The sequence below is a fragment of the Ambystoma mexicanum genome, chromosome 14 (assembly GCF_040938575.1).
Source record: "Ambystoma mexicanum isolate Mex_15411 chromosome 14, UKY_AmexF1_1, whole genome shotgun sequence".
Taxonomy (NCBI): Eukaryota; Metazoa; Chordata; class Amphibia; order Caudata; family Ambystomatidae; genus Ambystoma; species Ambystoma mexicanum.
Window position 1 is genome coordinate 162,985,492 of NC_090940.1, and position 20,491 is coordinate 163,005,982.

Consider the following 20,491-nt stretch of genomic DNA (forward strand, 5'->3'; position numbering starts at 1 on the left):
AGTTTTTGACTCAACAGTTCAGGGAGCACAAGCCTGTGGCAGCAACACACCTTTTGGCCCTGGGCCTACCTCCCCTTTTTCCACATGGATGAAGGCTTCTCCTTTTGTGTTCGTTGATTGGGTCTACGAAATATCTGGCTAAACTACGTTGAAGGTCCCTGGTGCTTGCACCAGACTCCCCATTATTAACACACTCTGGGAGAAAGGGTTCTTTGAAGCTTTCATATCCGTTGCTCTTCCAAAGTTTTGAGAAGGGCAACATAGAGAGAAAGGGGTGACCCAGAAAAAAAATTTCAACTGCAGGGATGGACTCCAAAGGCAGCATCAGAAAACAAAGTATCAAAAAAAGAAGGGCAACGGCCCTGACATTTCAAGAGGAAATAACATTTAGATGTGTTTGTGGCACCGTTACTCAAAAAGAATTTGTTCAACACAATGTGTAGCAAAAGATGTTTGTACTTTATTAAATACTCTGAAAAGTTGTTCAATGGTAATTACAAAAAGTTAAAAACTATCATGTATACATTAAACTGAAATTACATGGACGCATGGTCAGAAAAAGCAAGAAACAAACTCAACCATATTAACACCGCCGTGCCCTTATCCGAAGACAACTGTTGAAAACACCATATGTGAAAAATCCAGAGTTAAACCATATTACCAGAGATCATGAGAAAAAGGAAAAACTCAGTCAAATGTGTATCGGCATTTTTTTGAATATTGAGTTGCACTTGTGTCAACCTGGACACCATGCAACTTTATCAGTGTGTACTGAAAGTTATTTTAAATAACTCGTAAAAACTAAGCAAATAAATGCCAGATTATTCCAATAGTTCATAGTCCAAGGATAGATTCAAAGTAAACAAGTTGTTCTCGGATGTGGGCCAACTTGAGTTTCGGCTAATCTACAAACGACCTCTTATTTCAAAAATGGCCAAGCCTCCTTTAGGACGAAAGAAATGTCTGTCTATGGAGGCATCATAAACGTTAGGGAACCTGTTAATAAAATATACATAACCAATTTGAAGCTTAATGCTCATTCTAAACCATATTTTCATCTAATGCAAAACTCAAAGAAGATCAAAGGAATCCCATATCATTTAGTAATGGGTTGGATCTTTATTTTCTGTATTAACGTGTTATACAGCAATACAAACAGCTTTTCAACAGAGTAAAATCCCAATCCGGCAATACCTCCATCCAAACCATAAATCTAGTACAAGTTAAAAACCTCTAAAATACCCACAACCTTCCTCCAAAAGATAGTAAAAAAACTCCCATTATCTGAACCCATACAGCCTCCTCATGAATAGTGGAAGGCAACCTGGCTGCAATGACCTAGTCACTCCAAGAGTTTGCAGCGGATTAACTGGTTTTTGACTATCTCTCTAATTGGTTATCACCACACAGTCAGCAGAAGCGAAGAGACCTGAGGGTGGTGTTCCAGGCATCCGTAAATTCTAGCGTCAATACTGAATTAGTTTTAACCTTGAGGTGGTTCCAGACCAGGGAATTACCCACAAACTGTCCAATGTAATTGGGGGAATGCTCTTGAGGAAGTATGAACTCAATGAACAGCGCACTATTTGCTTTTGGAGGCAAGATCCACTAGAGCCTGCTTGCGATAACCTGTATAAACAGTGCCTTGCACAATAGCTTTAAATCGCATAAGGGACCAACTTAATAGAGCTTCAATTTTTCAAATACGTAGAAACATTCATGCCTGCAGGCAGCTGCACAAGTTGGGGTCGCATCCTGTGTCCCCTCAAGGAGAACAATCCATAGGAAAACGAGCATCTCCTTTTCGCATAGTCCACTATGTGAAGATGCTAATGTTGATACCCATGCTATTATAGAATAACTTACCTTTGGTAAGCTAATAATGGCAAGTATTCAAACTAGCTTCTAACTTTGGTGAATTTTTAATGGAAGCCCAAATACTGAAATAAGAAAAAACAATCCTGTTACAAATACAGAACCTATACATCCCGTTATGCTTGTAAAGCAATAAAATCACCTGACCGTGGTAAGAGAAAAAAAGCTTACCTAATTTCGGCCCAGTGCTGACACTACAGATATGGTTACCATTGATTGTAAGGCATTTGTCTTTAATCGTGCCGCACCGGCAGCTACAAAGAAAAGGAATTCTCTTAGGACAATGTGTTTTGCACCACTGTAAACTGTCACATATCTATAGAAAAATTATGACCCCATGTCAAACGCAAGGCTTTACTTTCGGGGAGGAGAATGCACAGCTAAACAAGGCGGACTCCACCACTCGTGCTCTGTGCCACCTACAGAGTTTGAAAACTCTATTGTTAAGGTATGAGATTGCGTTCATGTGCTCAGAGAACCGTGACCAACATAATAGGAGGCGGGATGAGGAGCGCCATGTCTGAATGGTGTAAAATATATATGAAACAACGAAATTGGAAACCACCTAGTTGAGTGTAAGCAGCTACAAATGAATGGATCAATATTGGTGTGAAATAATGGATAAGGGGGTAATCCTGCCTATAGCCATTGAAAAATCAATGAAGTCTTGAAAAATGTAATCCTGATCGAATATGAAAAATACTGATTGAATAAACAAAACAAAAGTTGGATTTAAATGATGAGGCCCATTGGATGTCTACATTAAGACCCAAGATTTGAGTTTTTTTTAAATCCATATATCTAAATTTGTTCCAGTCTGCGTAGGTGATTGGTGGTACTATACCCAGTTAGATCTGGTTTAATCTGATCAACCAGCATCTAACAAATATCACTGTGATTATGGTCCACAAAATGTTGTACCAAAGGTGCCGCGGGGGTACCATTCTGGATCTGTGTTTGCAGACCCTGATACTTGCTTTGCGATTCGTCCCCCCGATGTAGGCATTCACATTGACATCAAATCATGTATACATTAGCAGTGTTGCAGTTTGTGTGCATTTTAAGTTTCGTATTGTGTATCACCTCACTGCCCGTGATACAAAATTGACATCCACTCCAAGATCCATGTGAAAAATGTCCAATCAAAGGGTGTAATGAATGTCCGAAAAGGTACACGAGTTTTGAGTCTAGGGGGGCACGTGAAGGCATTCTAGAATGGACCAAGCGATCTTACGTTCTTACCCTGTTTAAGTGCAAAGGCATTTTTGTGGTGCAACCAGTATTGGTGACCAAACTCCAATATTTCTTAACACATTTTTTTTAATGGTGGTTTTATTTGAAAAGGTGGTCAAACAAACAAGTCTGTCCATAGCATCCACTCTGGCCTGGCCTGGCCCTTTAGAAAGGCTTCTCTATACGAGTAGAAAGCCTGTTTCGCAGATCTCCCAAGCAGTTTACATGGATAGCCTCTATCGGATGAACAAAATATCAAGGCATTAGCCTCTCCATCTTGTAGATCCTTATATTTGCAGTTTCGTCATATCCTTAGAAACTGCCCCTATGGTAAATTGTTCTGTAAGGCTAAAGGATGTTGACTGCTATGCATGAGCACTCTATTGCCATTGGTAGGTTTCCTCAACAGGCCGGTATATATTTGACTGTGGGAATGTTTGATTGTAATATCCAATCTGTTGGGCGCTGTAAACATGTGCAAACTCCAAGTTTGTATTGCTGCTATTCAATCAAGTCATAAATGGACTGAGTGACTGAGCTGTTCCCCTCCATCTGAAGGAGATGGCATCGCTATATCTCTTCCATAAGGAAATGGAAGAGATATAGGGGTTGTTGGAGAATTTCTGGTCTCCTCGAACTGACATTTCTGTTTGCCACACTGGGGCAAAAGGCTACCCCCATGGCAGTGCCCCTTTTGTTGTAAATAGTTATCTTTATCAAAGAAAAAGAAATTCTGACTTGGAACTATTCACAGCAGGTTGATGAGAAAGAATGTCGGTATGTTGTGATTTAGAGGGTGTGTGTTCAGCCTGGAGTCAATGATGCAGGATATTGCTATACAATGAAGAGATATCGCAAGTATGCAACAGTTCCTGTCCTTCATTGAACTCTAAGCCTTCTAACCTAATCACAGAAGTGGTGTCTTTAAGGTACAAACAAGTTTCTTCCACCAGAGGTTGCAAAACAGCTTCCAAATATTTGCCACCTGACACCAAAACAGATCCACATAAGGCCATGATAGCACGCCCCGGCGGGTTTACAGGATCTTTATGGATCTTGGGTAATCCATACATTACCGGCATCCGTGCATCTCTGTGGGTGATGAACATAGCCTCCTTACTAGAAAGATAACCTGCTTCTATACCCTCAGTGTAAAGGTTTTGAAGTTGCCTTATGATAGTGTGGGATCTATTCTCTTAGGTAAATAGTGAACATGAGAGCTCTAAACAAAAGTGTATTTATCGGGGTCCATCACCACTGCACCCCCTCTTGTCTGCTGGTTTCATTACTAAAGACTGATTTGTTTGCAGATGGCGTAGTGCAGAATATTCCTGTTCATGTTCCTCCGAACACTGTCTATTATAAATATGGATTTTAGACGGGTCACGCAGCACCATTTTTTAAAAAGTAATCTCATGGGGGCTGGAGGTGCTCTTGATCAGAGGGGGTGAAAGACACTGGTCTGAATTGGGTATGGACCTGACCTCCCAATTTGTCTATGCCTGCAAAGTAGGCAACTAATCTAATTTTCCTGAAAAAAAATGAATACAAAAAAACGAATTCAAGCTCACGTTGGCCAATGGCAGTGTCTCGTGTGGGGACGCAACTCAGTCCCTCCGTAAGGACACACTGATTTGGGCTGGAGTTAAATCAATCAAGGACAATTTAAAGATAGGAAGGTCTAGTGTGGATAATTGCGCTGCCTGGTGTTGAAAGTCCTCTGTGCGCCTCGTAGAGGTCGATCCTGTTGCCCTCTTGTCGAGGGGTGCCCTCTCATCCTAAACAAAGCGCTATCTGGAGCTTCTTTTTCTGGGTTGACTGTTTGATCTGGTTCCTCATTGGAGGAACTAGAGAAGTGACCCATTTACAATGTGGCTCTTCCTGTAAGCGTGAAGTGTGACCATAACCCAATGCCGGTGGTCTGTAATCCGACTTTAGATAAGGATATGTCCTTTCCTTAGTGTAATTAATGATCTCCTTCCTAAGTTTGGTACATTTTTTTCTGCAAATTGAGTTTTTTTAAATCATCAATTTGCTTATTGATGGCTTGCAATTTACTGACTGCCTCAGGTATAAGTGTCATGCGTAAAGGCAAACCCCAGGGCATCCAATTCCTCTTTAATTTTATCAGCCAATCTACCTGCTGTATGTATGGTATGTAACATGTCAGAGCTGCACTTTGTGGCTATTTGAGAAAAGCTGATCTTGCATTCTTCGTCATCTAGGAAAAGTATGGCGGTTGTTTGAATTTGAAGGCCCGCAGAGTATAATATTAGCTTTCAAGTAGAAGATGGGAATGGAGCTCAGTTCAAAAAGCTTTTTTCTTGAGCCGCAAAATATGTTCTGCTGAGATGGTAGGTACAGATCTCAGATCTGCTGGGCAAGCCATCGGAAATCGATGGGCCACTTATAGCCTGTAGTATTTGGGCTTCAGTAAAACTTCAGTATCATACTCTGCCATGTGGGGGAGGACACCAGGAAGGCATTTTGCCCTTGCGCTTTGTGGTCCGCTGTGGTGTTTTTGCAACCGTTCCCTGGCAAGTTTATTCCAAACTGCATTTTCATCAATCTTTCTCGTTCGCCTCTTGTGAGCATGCTCAGTCTACCTCATATTCGTGCTGTTGGCTCCTTTTCTGCTCTTTTTTTCCCCTGCCTCCTTCCTTATTTCATCTTCAGTTTCCCGATTTTCTCTGTACGGTGTGAACACCCCCTGAAACCACCTGCGTCTGCCCATCTCCTCCTTGCAGTCCTTCCTGTCACCCTATCATGCGTCCCCCCTCCCCCGCAATAGTGCACACTTTGTATGCAGAAATTAGCGGAAGCATTACACTTGTTTCACTTTCAAGATGTATGTTGCACAACTCATCAAAACCTGAGACTATGCTGTGTAACCATACCACTTGTTCGAGAAAAACACTGGTATCGTGCTGTTGCATTCAAATTTCCTGTACCCTTTGACATTTGCTCATTTTAGCATTGTTGGAGTGGATAGTTGGTGCTCTTCATTGACACTCCTCTCTACAATGCCTTACTTATATCCTAAGTCTTCCCTATATTGTACTTTCGCACGTTGCTACAGTACCCTTTTCTGATCAGACCAATCGTTAAATGCGCAAACTAAAATTACACAAAAGGGGAGGGCTTAGCAGCCAATTGGATAGCTCGGAAAGCAGAACAAGTACAACAGAATAAGCCTGCTATCTGGGAAAGCTATTGGCTGCTCTGGCTCACTCCCCTTGAACCCGGCCTCCCCTCCCCTCTACACCCAAAAATAAATGAGTACTTTTTTACTTTCCAGTCACCTCAGCGGTGCCTCTCCAAACTGTCTTCTTGCTCTTAGACCACCATGGAAATTGAAGGGTCTTTGCTTGAATCTAAAAAAACCTTTGCATCACTCCATCATCTCTGTAGTATTCAGGGTATTAACAATGCCTGGAGCAGTGGGCCATTACCACCTGGAATAGCCTGCGACTCCAGGCATTATAATTTGTTGTGTGCTGCAAACCTGAACTAAGGCTCAAGTTGCCTTTGTTTTCAGGTCATTGTCATGATGCTCCAGTCTCTCGCTGATTTGGTACTCTGCTATATGATGTGGAATACATATGGGAGAGGGAGTGAATGTGTATACATGCAGGCTCCAGGGAAGCAAGCCTGCCCTGTCTGCAAGTGAACACATTGGTATTGAGCGATTGACGAGCAGTTTTGTTCCTGTGCCATAAAAGGTTTGAGCCTGGCATAACATTCTAACAGTTTCCCATTTATCCATTGCTATAATGCTCGGCTTCTTCTCCTCTTCTCGTCTGTATGTTTGCAAATAATAATTCCTCACGATATCAATATAACACTATCATCCAAGATCTGTGGATAATATTTATTGGAATATCATTGAATAATAGATTGTGAATGATTGGAAAGCACATTCATAAAAATAAGCTTTGTATAGTACTAGATGTCACTGCTAACTAGGTTGATGGTGACAGAGTAGCCCAGGGGCTTAATGGTGTTAGGAGATTGTAAAAAGCAATGTGAGAATATTATATTGAATGCACCGCTGAACGGTCCAAGTTAAATGGCAATCGTAGGAAACGAGCAAAGTTGACTCTATAGTGCATTGTTAAGATTAAAATAATTCCCTAACGCAGCAGAGTTCGTAAACCAGCGGTAGGGCAGGGTATGTAACATGTACATGAGTAGAGCTTTTGCATTAGTTGGATTTAAACAATATTTTGTGTTCTTTTGCTCAGGCTGGGGGCACTTTGACTCCGAGGGAGAACCCGATTTATCCACGGCCCCGGGTCATCAGACTGATGTCTTGCGAGGAAGGGATGATCAGTCATGAACTGGGCACCCCCGAGATAGAGCCATGCCCCATCTTCCCTGAGAACACTGAGGACCAGCTCCTGGAGTTCAGCAGGTATGTTCCTTCCAAAGCAATACTACTTGAACTTGGTCTGATTCAAAGGGAATACTTAAACGAAAAAAGCAAATTATGCCTTTACTGAGGCCACATGCTGTGGTGTGCAGATGCCAGAAGTACAATCATGCAGTGAATGTACATTTTTTTCATGAATCAATTGATGCCTTAAAAGGTGTTCCTCAACTGTAGCAGAGAAAGCAGCACACTCTACAGTCAGGACAGGAGGAAACATGTTTTTGTGTTATATAAACTTGTTTCCAATGCACTTTTCCCTGGCGGGAGGGAAGGAAAACCCGTCAGGGACGGTATCCAGTGTACTCCTATGTCCCGTCCCCTTTCCTCCAAACTTGAGACATCCCATCCTTTGGGACGGAACCGGAGCACTTTTAAGCATCAAAAACTTTTTGGCCTTCTTTTATTTTTATGTGTGGCCACCGCATGTGACCGAAGCCCCGCCTTCCTGAGCACCGCCCCACACATCGCCCTTCAGTCCTCTTCTACATGCGGTCCGGGTCGGACGCACTTGCATCACAGGGATTTTATTTTCTTTTTGTCCCCTTGTCCTTCATTCCTACTCTGGTTCCACAGTCCTCTTTCTTCCATCTATGCCGGAGCGTCTGGGATTTGTGTCCTGTTTATCGTGCAAACATAGTTTACCGAGGGCGGATTCCCACTCTTTGCCTGGTGTGCTTAGGCCCAAAACACTGTTGGGACTCATGCTTCTACTGCGACTCCCTCTCCGTCCGGCACTCCAGCGTCAGCTTGTCAGGAGGGAGGTGTTTCAACACGTTCCTCCACCACATGTACAGCAGTTCATTGAAGAAAAAAGGAAACTGCTGGTAAGTTTGTTCCTTTTTAGGGCACCCCGGCTAGGGGACTCCTTCCCAGGGTCTTCTAGGCCCGGGAGGGGCCCAAGCAGCTCTGTTACACGGATCTCCCTGAGGTGTCCCAAAAGGGATCTAAGCAATGCTCTGGAGTTTCCTCCAAGGATCTTCATCTGAGGTTCCCCTTTTGGGGGCTAAAGTTAGGTCAACTACTTATGGGGCTGTTGTCACTGGGGTCAGCCCTGAGGCTTCCACATCTGGAACTAAGTGTACCGAGTCTTGTCTTGAGGGCCCTCTCAAGGTGACTAAACATACTGGGGTTACCCCAGAGGATCCCCTTCTTGGGACTAGATCGAAGACCAGCAGGATTGAGGCGCCCCCTTTGAGGGTTTTGGCTTCTGGGGGTTGACTTAAGCCTTCCTACACAGAGACCTGTGGTGTAACCGATCTTGCTGAGGGGGCAAAGAAGCCGGTTAAACACCTGAAGTCTGAGTACCGGCTCTGCCGAGGTTCCCTCACTTGGGGCTAATTAATCAGCAGTCTCTAAGGTGTCTCAGGAACACTCTAGATCTGTTGGCACTGGCTCTGCCGAGGTTCCTTGTCACAAGGCTAAAATGGAACATAAGTCCCCTGATTCCTCTGTGGTGACCATGGCCTCACTTAATGTGACGCAGTTTGCCTCAAGCGTTAACAAAATGGTGGCCCAACCCATGTGGTCAACGGCAGCCATTTTGACTACCTCTTACACCAACGTTCACCATGGCTGGTAATGAGGCGTCTGTTTTTGGGGCAGAGCAGCCTTTTCCACGTTTTGTGGATAACAAGAACCCATTCTGCCCTCCAATGGATTGGCATTCTCGGACTCCGCTGCAACACAGACTCGCTCCCTCCTACGTCTGCGCCTTTGATTTACATGGATCCTGTTGGTGGAGGACCATCTTGGCAACCATCCTCTTTGCGATACTGGGGGTATACACCTTCCGAGCGGCCTCTTCCCACAACAGCGCCTAGACCTTCGTCTGAGGATGCGTTTTTTGGCAAGTTTCAGACGCTTATGCATTCTGATTCCATGAAGGATTACTTTAAGGATTTATTTAAGGAAATGTATCCCAGCCGCCTGAACCGGCCCCTGCTCCGGCAATCCTTATGCACCACCTCCACTTCCTGTGGGGCTGCCTCTACTGCCTCGTTTGCCCCCACTTTCCCCTGTGAAAGACTGCTGTTGCACAGTCGACCATGCCTTGGCAGCCTGAGGCACCACGTGCGGCGGATCAGACTTCTGCTCCCGCCTCATTGATTGAGGATCAGGCGGACCAGGACAGCGATGACCTGCCCCGCTCTATAAGAGCCTGTCACGACCAGGTTGTGAATATAATGGCATTGCTAGACATTCCAATACCCGATCCCTCTGCTCCACAAGAAGTGCTACCTTCTAGAGCCTTTACCCTGTCGACAGAGGAGTGCACCGGCCTGTTCTTCAGAAGGACGTCCTGGCTGAGGGCGTAAGGTCTAGGAAAAACCTAATTCCGGGCAACACCTAAACAAAAATAAATCGGCGCTCTCTACAAGCTACATGCGTCTGAAGACATAGCCTTGTCTGCATTCCCACTCCCTTCATAAACGGTGGTGGTGGCAGCAGCTATGCTCCAGTTGAAGCTGGTCTCTACATCCTCCACTGCAGCATCTCTGATCCTTTCCAAGGAGGACAAGCTTCTTTACGCCATTGGGGGAAAAGGGTATTTTCCAATTCGGCTCTTCAGCTGCATCAGGCTAATACCAAGCTTATCCTGGCGGCTGCGAATGTCAAGTTGTGAAAGGAGCTTGCTGAGTTCCAGGACTGTATTCCTCCTAATAGGCTCGAGGACTTTAATGGCAGCTTATCTGAGTTTTGGTGCAGCAGCTACTGGAGGCCGTGGCCCATCATGTAGACGCCTCCGCTCGGGGCCTTATGATCAGAGTAGACCTCTCCTGCCAAGCCTGACTGCATGCTACGAAGTTTTCGAAGGAAGTTCAGGATAAGGTGCTTTATCTTCCCTTCGGCGATAAGGACCTGTTCCACTCCTCCACTGACAAGTAACTTACCAAAACAAAGGCAAGCACCCAAACTGCCAAGTCATTGTCGGTCTTTGCCAAAGCACCAGCAAAGGCCCCTTGTACTCAGAAGTCGGGTCTTCAAACAAGGTCCTTCTCTGGTTTCAGAGACTTTCAGTACCGCCATGCACGCCGGGCAGAGGCTCTCACTGGTGGCCCTCGCTGCAAACAGCAAAGGCAAGGTGGTCGGTTTTTCTCTCGGGTCAACGGCCTTGTCTACATCAACGGGTGGTCTCCCCACTGATAAACCATCCAAATGTTTTTCATCTGTCGCACGAGACTCCGGTGGGAAGATGAATTTCATCTCATCTGGAGGCTTGACAGACCATCACAGAAGACCGATGGGTTTTGTCTGTTGCCCAGACGGGCTTCCGCTTGCCCCTCCCCCCCCCCTACGCCACCCTCTCACCCTCCTCTCCAGCAGACTAGGTCACCCTCCCTCTGAGCGGAGGTACAGAAATCTCTAGACCTCAGAGTAGTCTAGCCTGGTTCCCTTGCAGGAGCAAGGGGAGGGCTACTACTCCCATCTATTTAGTGCCCAACCAGGCTGGCCTGCACACTATCCTCGACCTCTCAAAGTTCATTCTCTCTTTCTACCCCAAAAGAAATTCAAGATGATTACGCCCAGCCAGATAAGGTCCTCTCTCCGGATGGGCGATTGGCCCAGCGTAGTAGACCTTCAGGATGCCTACATGCATATTCTGATCCGGAGCCCGCATCGAAAAGATCTGTTCTCTGTGGGAACGAACACTTCCAGTATCGTGTGCTTCCATTTGATCTTGGCTCAGCACTGCGGGTCTTTACGAAAATGTCGGTCATCGCAGCATTCCTCAGACTGCAGGGAGTGCATGTATATCCATACTTGGACGATTGGCTCCTGTGCAGTCCTTGCCCACTGGCCGCTATGGCCAATCTTCAGTCACTCCTTCAGCTCCTGTTCCATCTTGGGCTGTCGGTGAACAAGCGGAAATAGTCTAAAGGTTGCTCAAGACATGATCTTTTTGGGTTTCTGTTGGGATACCGTTCCTGGCGGAGGACAGGATTGCGGACCTTTCGACCACGTGCCAGCTCTTCCTGCTGTCCTACCACATGTCGGCCTGGTGGTTCCAGGAACTCCTGGGCCTCATGGCCTCTTGAGTGTCAGCTCTTCCTCTTGCACGCCTGAAAATGAGGCACACTCGGCTTGCTCTTCGGAGCTGCTGGTCCCAGGCTATGGATCTGGACTCAAAGATGATTCCAGTCCCATTCTGAATGACAGTGGATCTTCAATGGGGGGTCTTCTGCCAACATTTCAGTGGGGACATCTTTCCAGGAGCCCTGCCCACAGGTAACGGTAACGACAGACTCCTCCCTCCTGGGGGGCTACACTGCGTCACCTCGGTGTACGATTTGTGGACGCCGCAAGACAGATAGTCCCATATCAATTACCTATAGCTCCTGGCAGTTTGTCTGGTGCTCAACGCTTTTCAACCTTCTATCACCAACATTGTGTTTCGAATTTGCATGGACAATTCCGTAGCAATGTTCTACATCAACAAACGGGGGGGAGGGGGCACTAATTCTCCTCCTTGTGGACTAGCTATCCAAATTTGGAATTGGGCTATCCAGCACAATGTCTGGCTTCAGCCTGTGCACATTCCAGGTCAAATCAATGTGGCCGCAGACTCCCTAAGCCGCCAATCTGTGGCGAGTTACAAGTGGGAGATGAACACCAATGTTCTCACCAAGATCTTCCAGCAATGGTGGTCTTCAGCCGTGGACCTTTTTTGCAACCTCATCGAACCGGAAACTTCCTCTTTATGCTTCCACGGATGGGCTCGGAGTGTCTTCCTTGGGCGAAGCTCTTGAGATCCCGTGAGACAATATGAAGGTTTATGCTTTTCCTCTGCCGCTGATTCATCGGTCGCTGCCTCGAACTGCACTCTCGTCTTCATAGCTCCTTGGTGGCACAGCCAGGTTCTGGTTTTCGGAACTGCAACATCGGTCTGTGTGCTCCCCGATCAGGTTGCCAGAGATTGCCAACCTCCACCAGAGCAACCATCCGTTGTGGCACCCCTCCCCACAATCCTTCAGCTTGGCGGCCTGGTGAGAGAAATCAATAAAGGAGCAAGTGGCTCTGATTCTGTCATTGGTGTCTAGCAAAAGAGATTGACCTCGCACAGGCTTCCATTGACAGTGTCTTGTCTTTTGTATCTGACCTTGCAGCCTCTGGCATCCATGTCTTATCATGCAAGATATATTTATCCGCCATTGCGGCTTACCTACAGCCAGTTGTTCTTTCACTGGCTAATCCAGTCATCAAAAGCCACTTTACAGGTCTTCATCTTTTTCCACCGCTTCAGGCCCTCACCCCAAATGGGATCTGAATGTGGTCCTCACCGCTTTGTCATAAGCCTTTTGAACCCTTTTCCACTACCAAGCTCCAGTACCTTTCTTGGAAGGTGGACCTTTTTGATTGCGGTAACATCTGGAAGACTAATAAGCAGGGGAGTTGCTAGGTCTGGAAAAGACCCGGGGCTAAGCTTATGTCGGAACTGTCGGGACTGGGGGCTAGCTAGTCTTTTGGCTGTAGCTCCTGAGATTCTATCCGGGGCTACAACCAAAAGATCAGGGGCTATAGCCCCCTTAGCCCCCCCCTAGCAACGCCCCTGCTAATAAGTGAGCTTCAAGCTCTGTTGAACATCTGTTCTTAACTTTCCACAAGGATAAGGTGTGCTTCGCATTCACCCTTCCTTCCTTCCTAAAGTGGTTTCTGAATTCCATTTAAGCCAGTCAATATATTTACCGGTCTTCTTCCGGAACCCCGTTTTCCGATGTAGAGGGTTCTACACAACCTAGATGTCAGACGAGCTCTGAAGCTTTGCCTCGACAGAACAAGCAAACTCAGAAGCTCCTCACAACTTTGTTACGTTTGGTAGCCCAAAGGGGAAACCAGCTTCGAAAGCATAAATGTACCATTGAATAGCTTCATGCATTTCCGAGGTCTACAAGATTCAAGGCCTTCAACCACCAAAGGGCATTCATGCACATCTGGTCCGTGGCAAAGCGGCTGCTGTTGCCTTCCAAAAATACGTCCCTTGGGAGTCCATTGCCAAGGCGGCTATGTGGGTCTCCCCATCGGCTTTCTGCAGACATTACTGTCTTGACCTGAGCTCCCTAGCTGATGCCCAATTTGGCCAGGCAGTTCTTAAAAATTTGTTCCAATAAGGGAAATTTCCATCCACCCGCAATACCTATGGTCTGTGCTTGGGAATCTCCCACAAGTATGGAGGAAAGGGGGCGGGACGTAACTGTATGACAGTTACTCATCCTATTGACTACCTTAATCCTAGTCCATAGTTCCCTTTCCTCCATACGCCCGCACGCCGTCATCTCTAATAAGTATTCTATATTATTGCTAAATGATCCTGGACCTGGCTATAGAAAAGGACTGAAGGGTGATGCGTGGGGCTACGGTAACGTGTGGTGTCCCCGCGTAAAAATGAAAGGACAAAGTAATTTTTTTTATGCTTAAAAGTGCTCTGGTCCTGTCCCAAAGGACGGAATGTTCCACAAGTATAGAGGAGAGGGGACTATGGACTAGGAGTAAAGTAGTCACTACGGTGAGTAACTTTGTAATTTATATCACTGAATACTCGCTTCTGGATAATGTTCTGGGATGAAGATCAGAGTATTTAACAATATGAAAAAACACAGAAGGTTGATTTTGAGGATGTGGACTGAATAAAGGGGGAGGTGGGTTGGGAATGGGGGTTAACATCATGCTTCAGAGGTGTCCCTCTTTTGCAGTGAAAACACAATAAAATAATGTTCAGTAAAAAAATCTGCGGTTTAAAAAAAAAAGGGTGGTAGAAACACATGGAACGTTGGGGGGCTTTTAATTTGGTCCCCCTAATGAGTGTTTTTCTACGTGGGAAGAAGTGGCAGTTGCATTTCTTGAACTAAGATCTGTAAAGTAACTGATTTTACTTTTTTTACTAAAATGCTGCACGTCATCCTTTCATCCTGTTTATAATTTGCTAGAAAGTGTGCAGTTTGGTTGCTGCAGTAATTGTTAAATGTTTTAATTTTCAGCACTAATTACTTTAAAGTAATCTGTACTGACAGTGATTTGACCTATAAATCTAGGTCACATTTGTCCAGCATTACATTTTTGTTTCTCAGACAGGTAAATAACCGGTGGAAAAATTCTTTCGGTCAGCACTACTTAAGCAGCCCTCCAGTCTCTCTTTCTTTGTAGTTGGTGAGCAGGTGCAAATGGTCCTAGGTCATGTGGCCTAAGCCCCACCCACCTTCTTAGACCCAGCCTCTTCCTTTATGATTTGATGGTTTATTTATATAGCGCCTATACACAATGTGTTTCAAAGCGCTTCATGACAAGGGAAGGAGCAAGGGAAAATAATAATTCTTACAGGCCATGAACAAGAATGTGAAATTAAATATCGTGCTCGGCCTAGCAACGTTTCAGACAGTGCAAGTGCGAAGACACAGGTAGGAAGGCAATGGGAAACGTAGGCGACTACCGTATTAGGCCTGATGACATTTCAGATAGAGCTGGGGGGGGAGGGGGAGACGAACAATGCTACTATCATACAAGGTCTGGGGACAATTCAGATAGAGTAAGTGCATAGAAAAAGTAAGAAAGGGGGAGAGAAGGGAAAGAGAATAAACAAAAATGAAAAGAGCAGAGCTGCAGAGGGGAGAGGGAAAAGCAGTTGCAGAGGTCAGTGACACCCATAATGTTACAAGGGAAACAGAAAAGTAGGCAATGATTCACGGTGACAATGGGCACAGCATGATTTAGGGCCAACCTGAGTGCGAGATTCGGGAAGGTCCAGCATGAGTTGAGGGGGAGAAACCCCAAGAGTCAATGTGTCCAAAAGACAAATCCAGCATAGGCAAAAGTCATTGATGGTGAACTCTGTGAATCAAGACCACTCCTGCAATTAGAGGGGTGGAAGAGGGGGAGAATTGGAAGAAATGGATAAGGGCAGGGGGATGGGGGAGGAGGGAGGAGGGAGAAGGGAGAAGTGATCATGGAAGGCAGGGGGGAAGCACAACCAGGGGAGCAAGAAGGGGGGGTACATGATGACAACACAGGGGATCAGAGGGGGCTGGGGGGAAACCTACGTACATCGCGGGGGACTAGAGGGGCGGTAGCAGGCAGCATCATGGTGGCGGACAGGGGGCAGACAGGGGTCTTGTTGTGGGCCTTAGTGATTGCTGCCGCCCACATCCGGGTGCTCCGATTGGTTTAAGGGCCAAAAAGCAATGAATGGGAGGGGGGAGCCAAGCCAGGCCGAGGCAGCAAGGTAGGAGAAAATGGTGCGGCCATGTTTAGAAGGCCAAACGGAAATGATGCAATGCTGCAGGATGCCTTCAATGTGGCATAAAGTCAGAAAAGGAAAGGTTCATCAAACGCAGGACCTCCTGTGGGAACATCATCATTGCACAGATATTATTATTCTGCTTTCTGCTCTTAACTCTTAGATCAAGAGTGTCTCTCGACCGGGTGTCCTAGGGGAAGGGCAGACAAAGAAAAGGGCAATTCCTGTTTGGACCTATGCTCACCGGGATGGCCCAGGGCCAGAAGCCCTGCTCAGACAACAGTTGAGAACGCGCTGACATGCATGTTCTCCCTCTATCCCCACAGGCCACCTGCACCATCACCAGGCAACTCCAACATCACCCCTCCTCTAAGGCATGGATTCCACAATGCAGCAATTTCACCCACATCAGCCTCAAGCCCATCAGCACCCCCTCATCGTCCACAACACGGAGTTTGATGCTCACCAACGTCTGCTCGGCTATCACATCACCATCCTCATCACTACACCAAAACCTCTGAGCCATTAGTCCACAGAACTGTGGTGGGGGGCAGGTAGACTCACGATTTGGGAGAATGGCAAGGCATTACTTCGGATGCTTGGTCCTTGCACACGGTAGCCCAGGGTTACTGGCTCCCTTTCTTAAAAAGACCTACCGATTGTCCACCGGGGAGCCACTCACTCAAGGTTCCGGATCCGCTCCTTCTGCAGGAGATCTCCATCCTGCTGGAGAAAGGTGCAGTAGAGCCAGTACCTGTGGTGGAGAGGAACCGGGGGTGGTGCTATCCTTATTTTCTGATCCCCAAGAAGGACTGAGACCCATCTTGGACTTGGAATGCTTAAACAAGTTCCTCAGGAAGGGCAAGTTCAAGATGGTCACGCTTTCTCAGATCCTCCAGCACCTCCAGCTCAGGATTGGATGGCATCATTGGACCTTCAGGATACTTACTTTGATGTGCCTATCCATCACAAGCACCGGAAGAACCTGAGGTTTGCCATTGGCAGTTCTCATTTTCAATTTTGGGTCATGCCATTCCGTTTCACCTCCACCCCAAGGGTTTTCACAAAGTTAATGGCGGAAGTGGTGGCAGAACTTGGTGAGGGGGCCGGGGAGCCTGGTAGAGGTTCACATCTAGCCCTACTAGGACGATTGGCTCATCAGGGCCATTCCCCCAACAGGTCCTGGAACATCTCTGCATCACTTGACACTCTCTCCACAGACTGGGCTTCTTCAATTTCAAGGAGTTCCATATGATATCTTCTCAGAGGTTTCAGTTCATTGGAGCTGTCCTGGATGCTTCCATGGGAAAATCCTTGCCACATGAGTTGAGGGCTCAACAAATTCGGCAGATGCTCATGAGGATTCAAAATTCTGTCTGCCACCCTCCGATTTTCTGAGATTGCTCGGTCTCATGGCATCCTGCATTTTTGTGGTTGCAGAGGCCCAGTTGAGAATGTCTCTTCAGTGGGCCCTCAGGCCCTATTGGTCCCAGTTCTCTGGCCGAAAGACCGACCTTCAGGTCCTGAGCAGGGTCGCACAGGATCTCCTGTGGTGGGCCTGCAAGGAGAATGTATTGAAAGAGCCTTTTGGAAACCATGACCGGACAGAACAGTAGTTATGGACGCCTCCCTCACTGGTTAGGAAACCCATACCTACGATCTGACAATCCGCAGTCGTTTGTCTGCATCAGAGTCCAAACTGCACATGAACCTTTTAGAGCCGAGGGCAGTCAGACTAGCGCTGATGGCCTTTCTGCCTTCTCTACGGGGAAAGAATGTCCTGATGATGACAGATTAGCCAAATGTTGGTTTGGGTTTAATCTCCCAGACAGCTGGAAGGACCTATGTGGAAATCCACTTGGTTCTTCACTTTCTGTTGTAGTGATTTTTTAGATATTGAAAAATGATGATCCATCAAAAGATTTACCAGTTTTTGCAAAAAAACAGGTCTTTATTCCAAGAAAGAAAGGGGATAAGAGATGGGCCTGTTGCAAATTGCATCCAATGCATTTCGGTCAAAGTAGAGCATCTTCAGGGACAATTTCTAGATGAGAATAAACATATACAAAAACATAGTTTCCAAACTGGTGGTTTTAACTAAATAACATGTGTTAAGTTATAAGATCTTTGTGCTTATCTGCCAGGCTTAAATTATCTTCACTTGGTTTTAGACAAAGTTTGATTTCCTTCACTCTGATGCCCTCAATATTTCTGCAATACAAAAGTAATTACTAATGTCCCGGTTTCTTTAAAGCTCCTAAGTTCAAACAATGTGATTGCAGTATTATAATACAGTGTACAAACAAGTCATACCTTAGTATCTGTTATCGAGTTCAGGAGGTCTTGCTCAAGTACCTGCATGGCAAAATATTTGCTAGTTTCAGTAATTGTCCACATTAGTGATTTAGTAAGAGTCCATAATTACAGTTTTGTTCCTCAGAGGAATAGAAGCTTACCTCATTTCCTTATGTTTATCAGCACAACACCATAGTCCCAGGGAAGCGGTGTCTGCGTTCTGCTCATTTTTATAGGGCAAAATGGCTCCGGCATGCATGACGTGATGACATCAGCGCAATGTCATTGCGTGCCGACGGCCATTTTGAATTGGGCAAATTTCGTTTTTTCAATAAGAGGTTCGAGTGGAATACTAAACCTGCTGTATGAAAATAAAAATTCAAAAATATTTCGAAAAAAATCCAAGAAGATGGGCAAATGGCCCAATTTGTGCTAGTGTTACTTTTTAAAGTTGATTGAAGTCAATTAGTGTGGTGTCATGCTTATGGAAAAATACGGAGATTGATGTAGGAAAAATCAAAATGAAAGGTGAATTAGTGCTGGGGAAGCCAACATCAATGTCGCTTCTGCCAATGTCATTTTTGAGGAGAGTGCATAGTTTCCTCTGAAGTTACATGGTATAAACAAAGTGTTATTGATTAACTCTTGGTTGCATGTTTTGATGAGTTCTGCACTCTAATGTTCACCAATGTGCTCTCTGCTGTAGAGATACTTTTTTGGACCGATTTTGGTTTTAGAGAAAACATGCATAGTTACATTCTTCGTTCATATCCCTGGGTGTAAAGAGTTAAGTTTCTCTATCCAGTAGGCTTCTTTTTGTTTGAGAAGTTTACTTATGGCCATGTTGGTACCTTGTCTCTCTTTTATATTGTCTAGTATTTGGAATTTCATTTGCGATGTAGTGTTGTGCCTCTTTGAAATGTAGTGCCACTGGAGATTTGATATTCCCTGTTCGGATGTTCCATCAATGTTCATTCCAGCGTATTTTTGCTTTTCTAGTTTAGCCAACGTAGTACTTGCTGCATGGGCATTGATGCTGTAAATCACATTAGTGGTGTTGCATATCAGTGGCCATGCATTACCTCAACAAAAGAGGTGGTGTAGGGACTGTGTAGAGGCAATACAGCTCTGGTTTTGGGCACTGCAAGAAGGAATATGTCAGCTGCTCAACTAGTCGGAGAGAAGAACACGGTGGCAGATGCTCTGAGCAGGCTGAGCAGTTTCCCACCAGTGGGAGCTAACTCAAGAGATGTTTGCCCTTTGGGGAACCCCTCAAGTGGATCTGTTCGTGTACAGTGTCAACAGGACTTGTAACCTGTTCTGCTCCAGGGAATTTCCTCCGAGAGGAGCTCTGGCAGACTTATTTGTAGTGTATTGGGACTTTCCACTCATGTACGCATTTCTTCCAGTGCCCGTCATTCCTCACATCACGAGTTTGAGGATGTTCAAAAAAACCATGATCCTCATTGGTCCAGATTGGGCCAGGATTACCTGGTACCCGCACCTCCTGGAAATGTCCATCTGCCCTCCAATTCGTCTTCCCACAAAGAGAGGATCTGCTCTCACAAGAGGGAGGTTGTTTTCTTCACCAAGAGATCAGGACTTTGAACCACCACTCCTGGTTTCTGAGCGGTTGAGGTACACAGAGTGGAATCGCCTGGAAGATGTAATAGAGGTGTTTCTTTCGGCTGGAAGACCAGCAACACAGTTTCTGTACTGCTGCTGTTAGAACAAGTTTTGCAGCGGGTGTAGAGCCAAGAATGTTGACCTTTTTTTCCTGAGTCTCACAGGTGGTGCTGTCCTTTTTGCTGCATTTAGCCCAAAGGAGGCTGCATGCTGCGACTGCATAGGGTTACCTGGCAGCACTTTCGATTTTTAAGCGCTCACCAGAACAGGGATCACATTTTAAAATTCCTTTTGTGATCCAGTGTCTGAAAGGATTAACTCATGTTTTCCCTCCTGTTCCGTTATTGTTCTTGGCTGAAATCTGAATATTGTACTAACATTTCTCATGGGAGCTCTATTTCAACCCCGTCATTCAGGTCCCTTAAAGATGTTAGCCCTCAGGACTATCTTCTTTACAGCCGTTACCTGGGCTTGGAGAGTTGGTGAGCTAGATACTGTCTTGTAATCCTCCTTTTACAAGGAGAAGATTGTTTTGAGGGCAGCCCTTAATTTTAAGGTAGTTTCAGAATTTCATCTTGCACAAAAGATTGTGCTTCCTACCTTTTGCACACCACTGCATCCCTCCAAAGAGGAGCGGTTTCATCGTCTTGACCCTAAGAGGGCCTTAAGCTTCACCATTAACAGAATGGTGAAACTTAGGCAAGACGACCAACTGTGTGGGATATGCTGATCACAAGTTGGGTTTAGCTGTAACCAAGCAAACCTTATCCCACTGGATTATCCTTTGCATTTTGGAATGCTAC

The 20,491-nt window shown here is 45.8% G+C and overlaps 1 protein-coding gene across 4 annotated transcripts in view; it reads left to right on the forward strand.

Annotated features, from left to right (window-relative positions):
* MAPKBP1 (mitogen-activated protein kinase binding protein 1) overlaps positions 1 to 20,491 on the forward strand; it is a 787,404-nt gene that overhangs the window by 633,660 nt on the left and 133,253 nt on the right. For all 4 annotated transcript variants that reach the window (XM_069638801.1, XM_069638804.1, XM_069638802.1 and 1 more), the window contains one exon: positions 7,353 to 7,522. In XM_069638801.1, the coding sequence (XP_069494902.1) occupies positions 7,353 to 7,522 (170 nt within the window). The remainder of the gene's footprint in view (positions 1 to 7,352; positions 7,523 to 20,491) is intronic.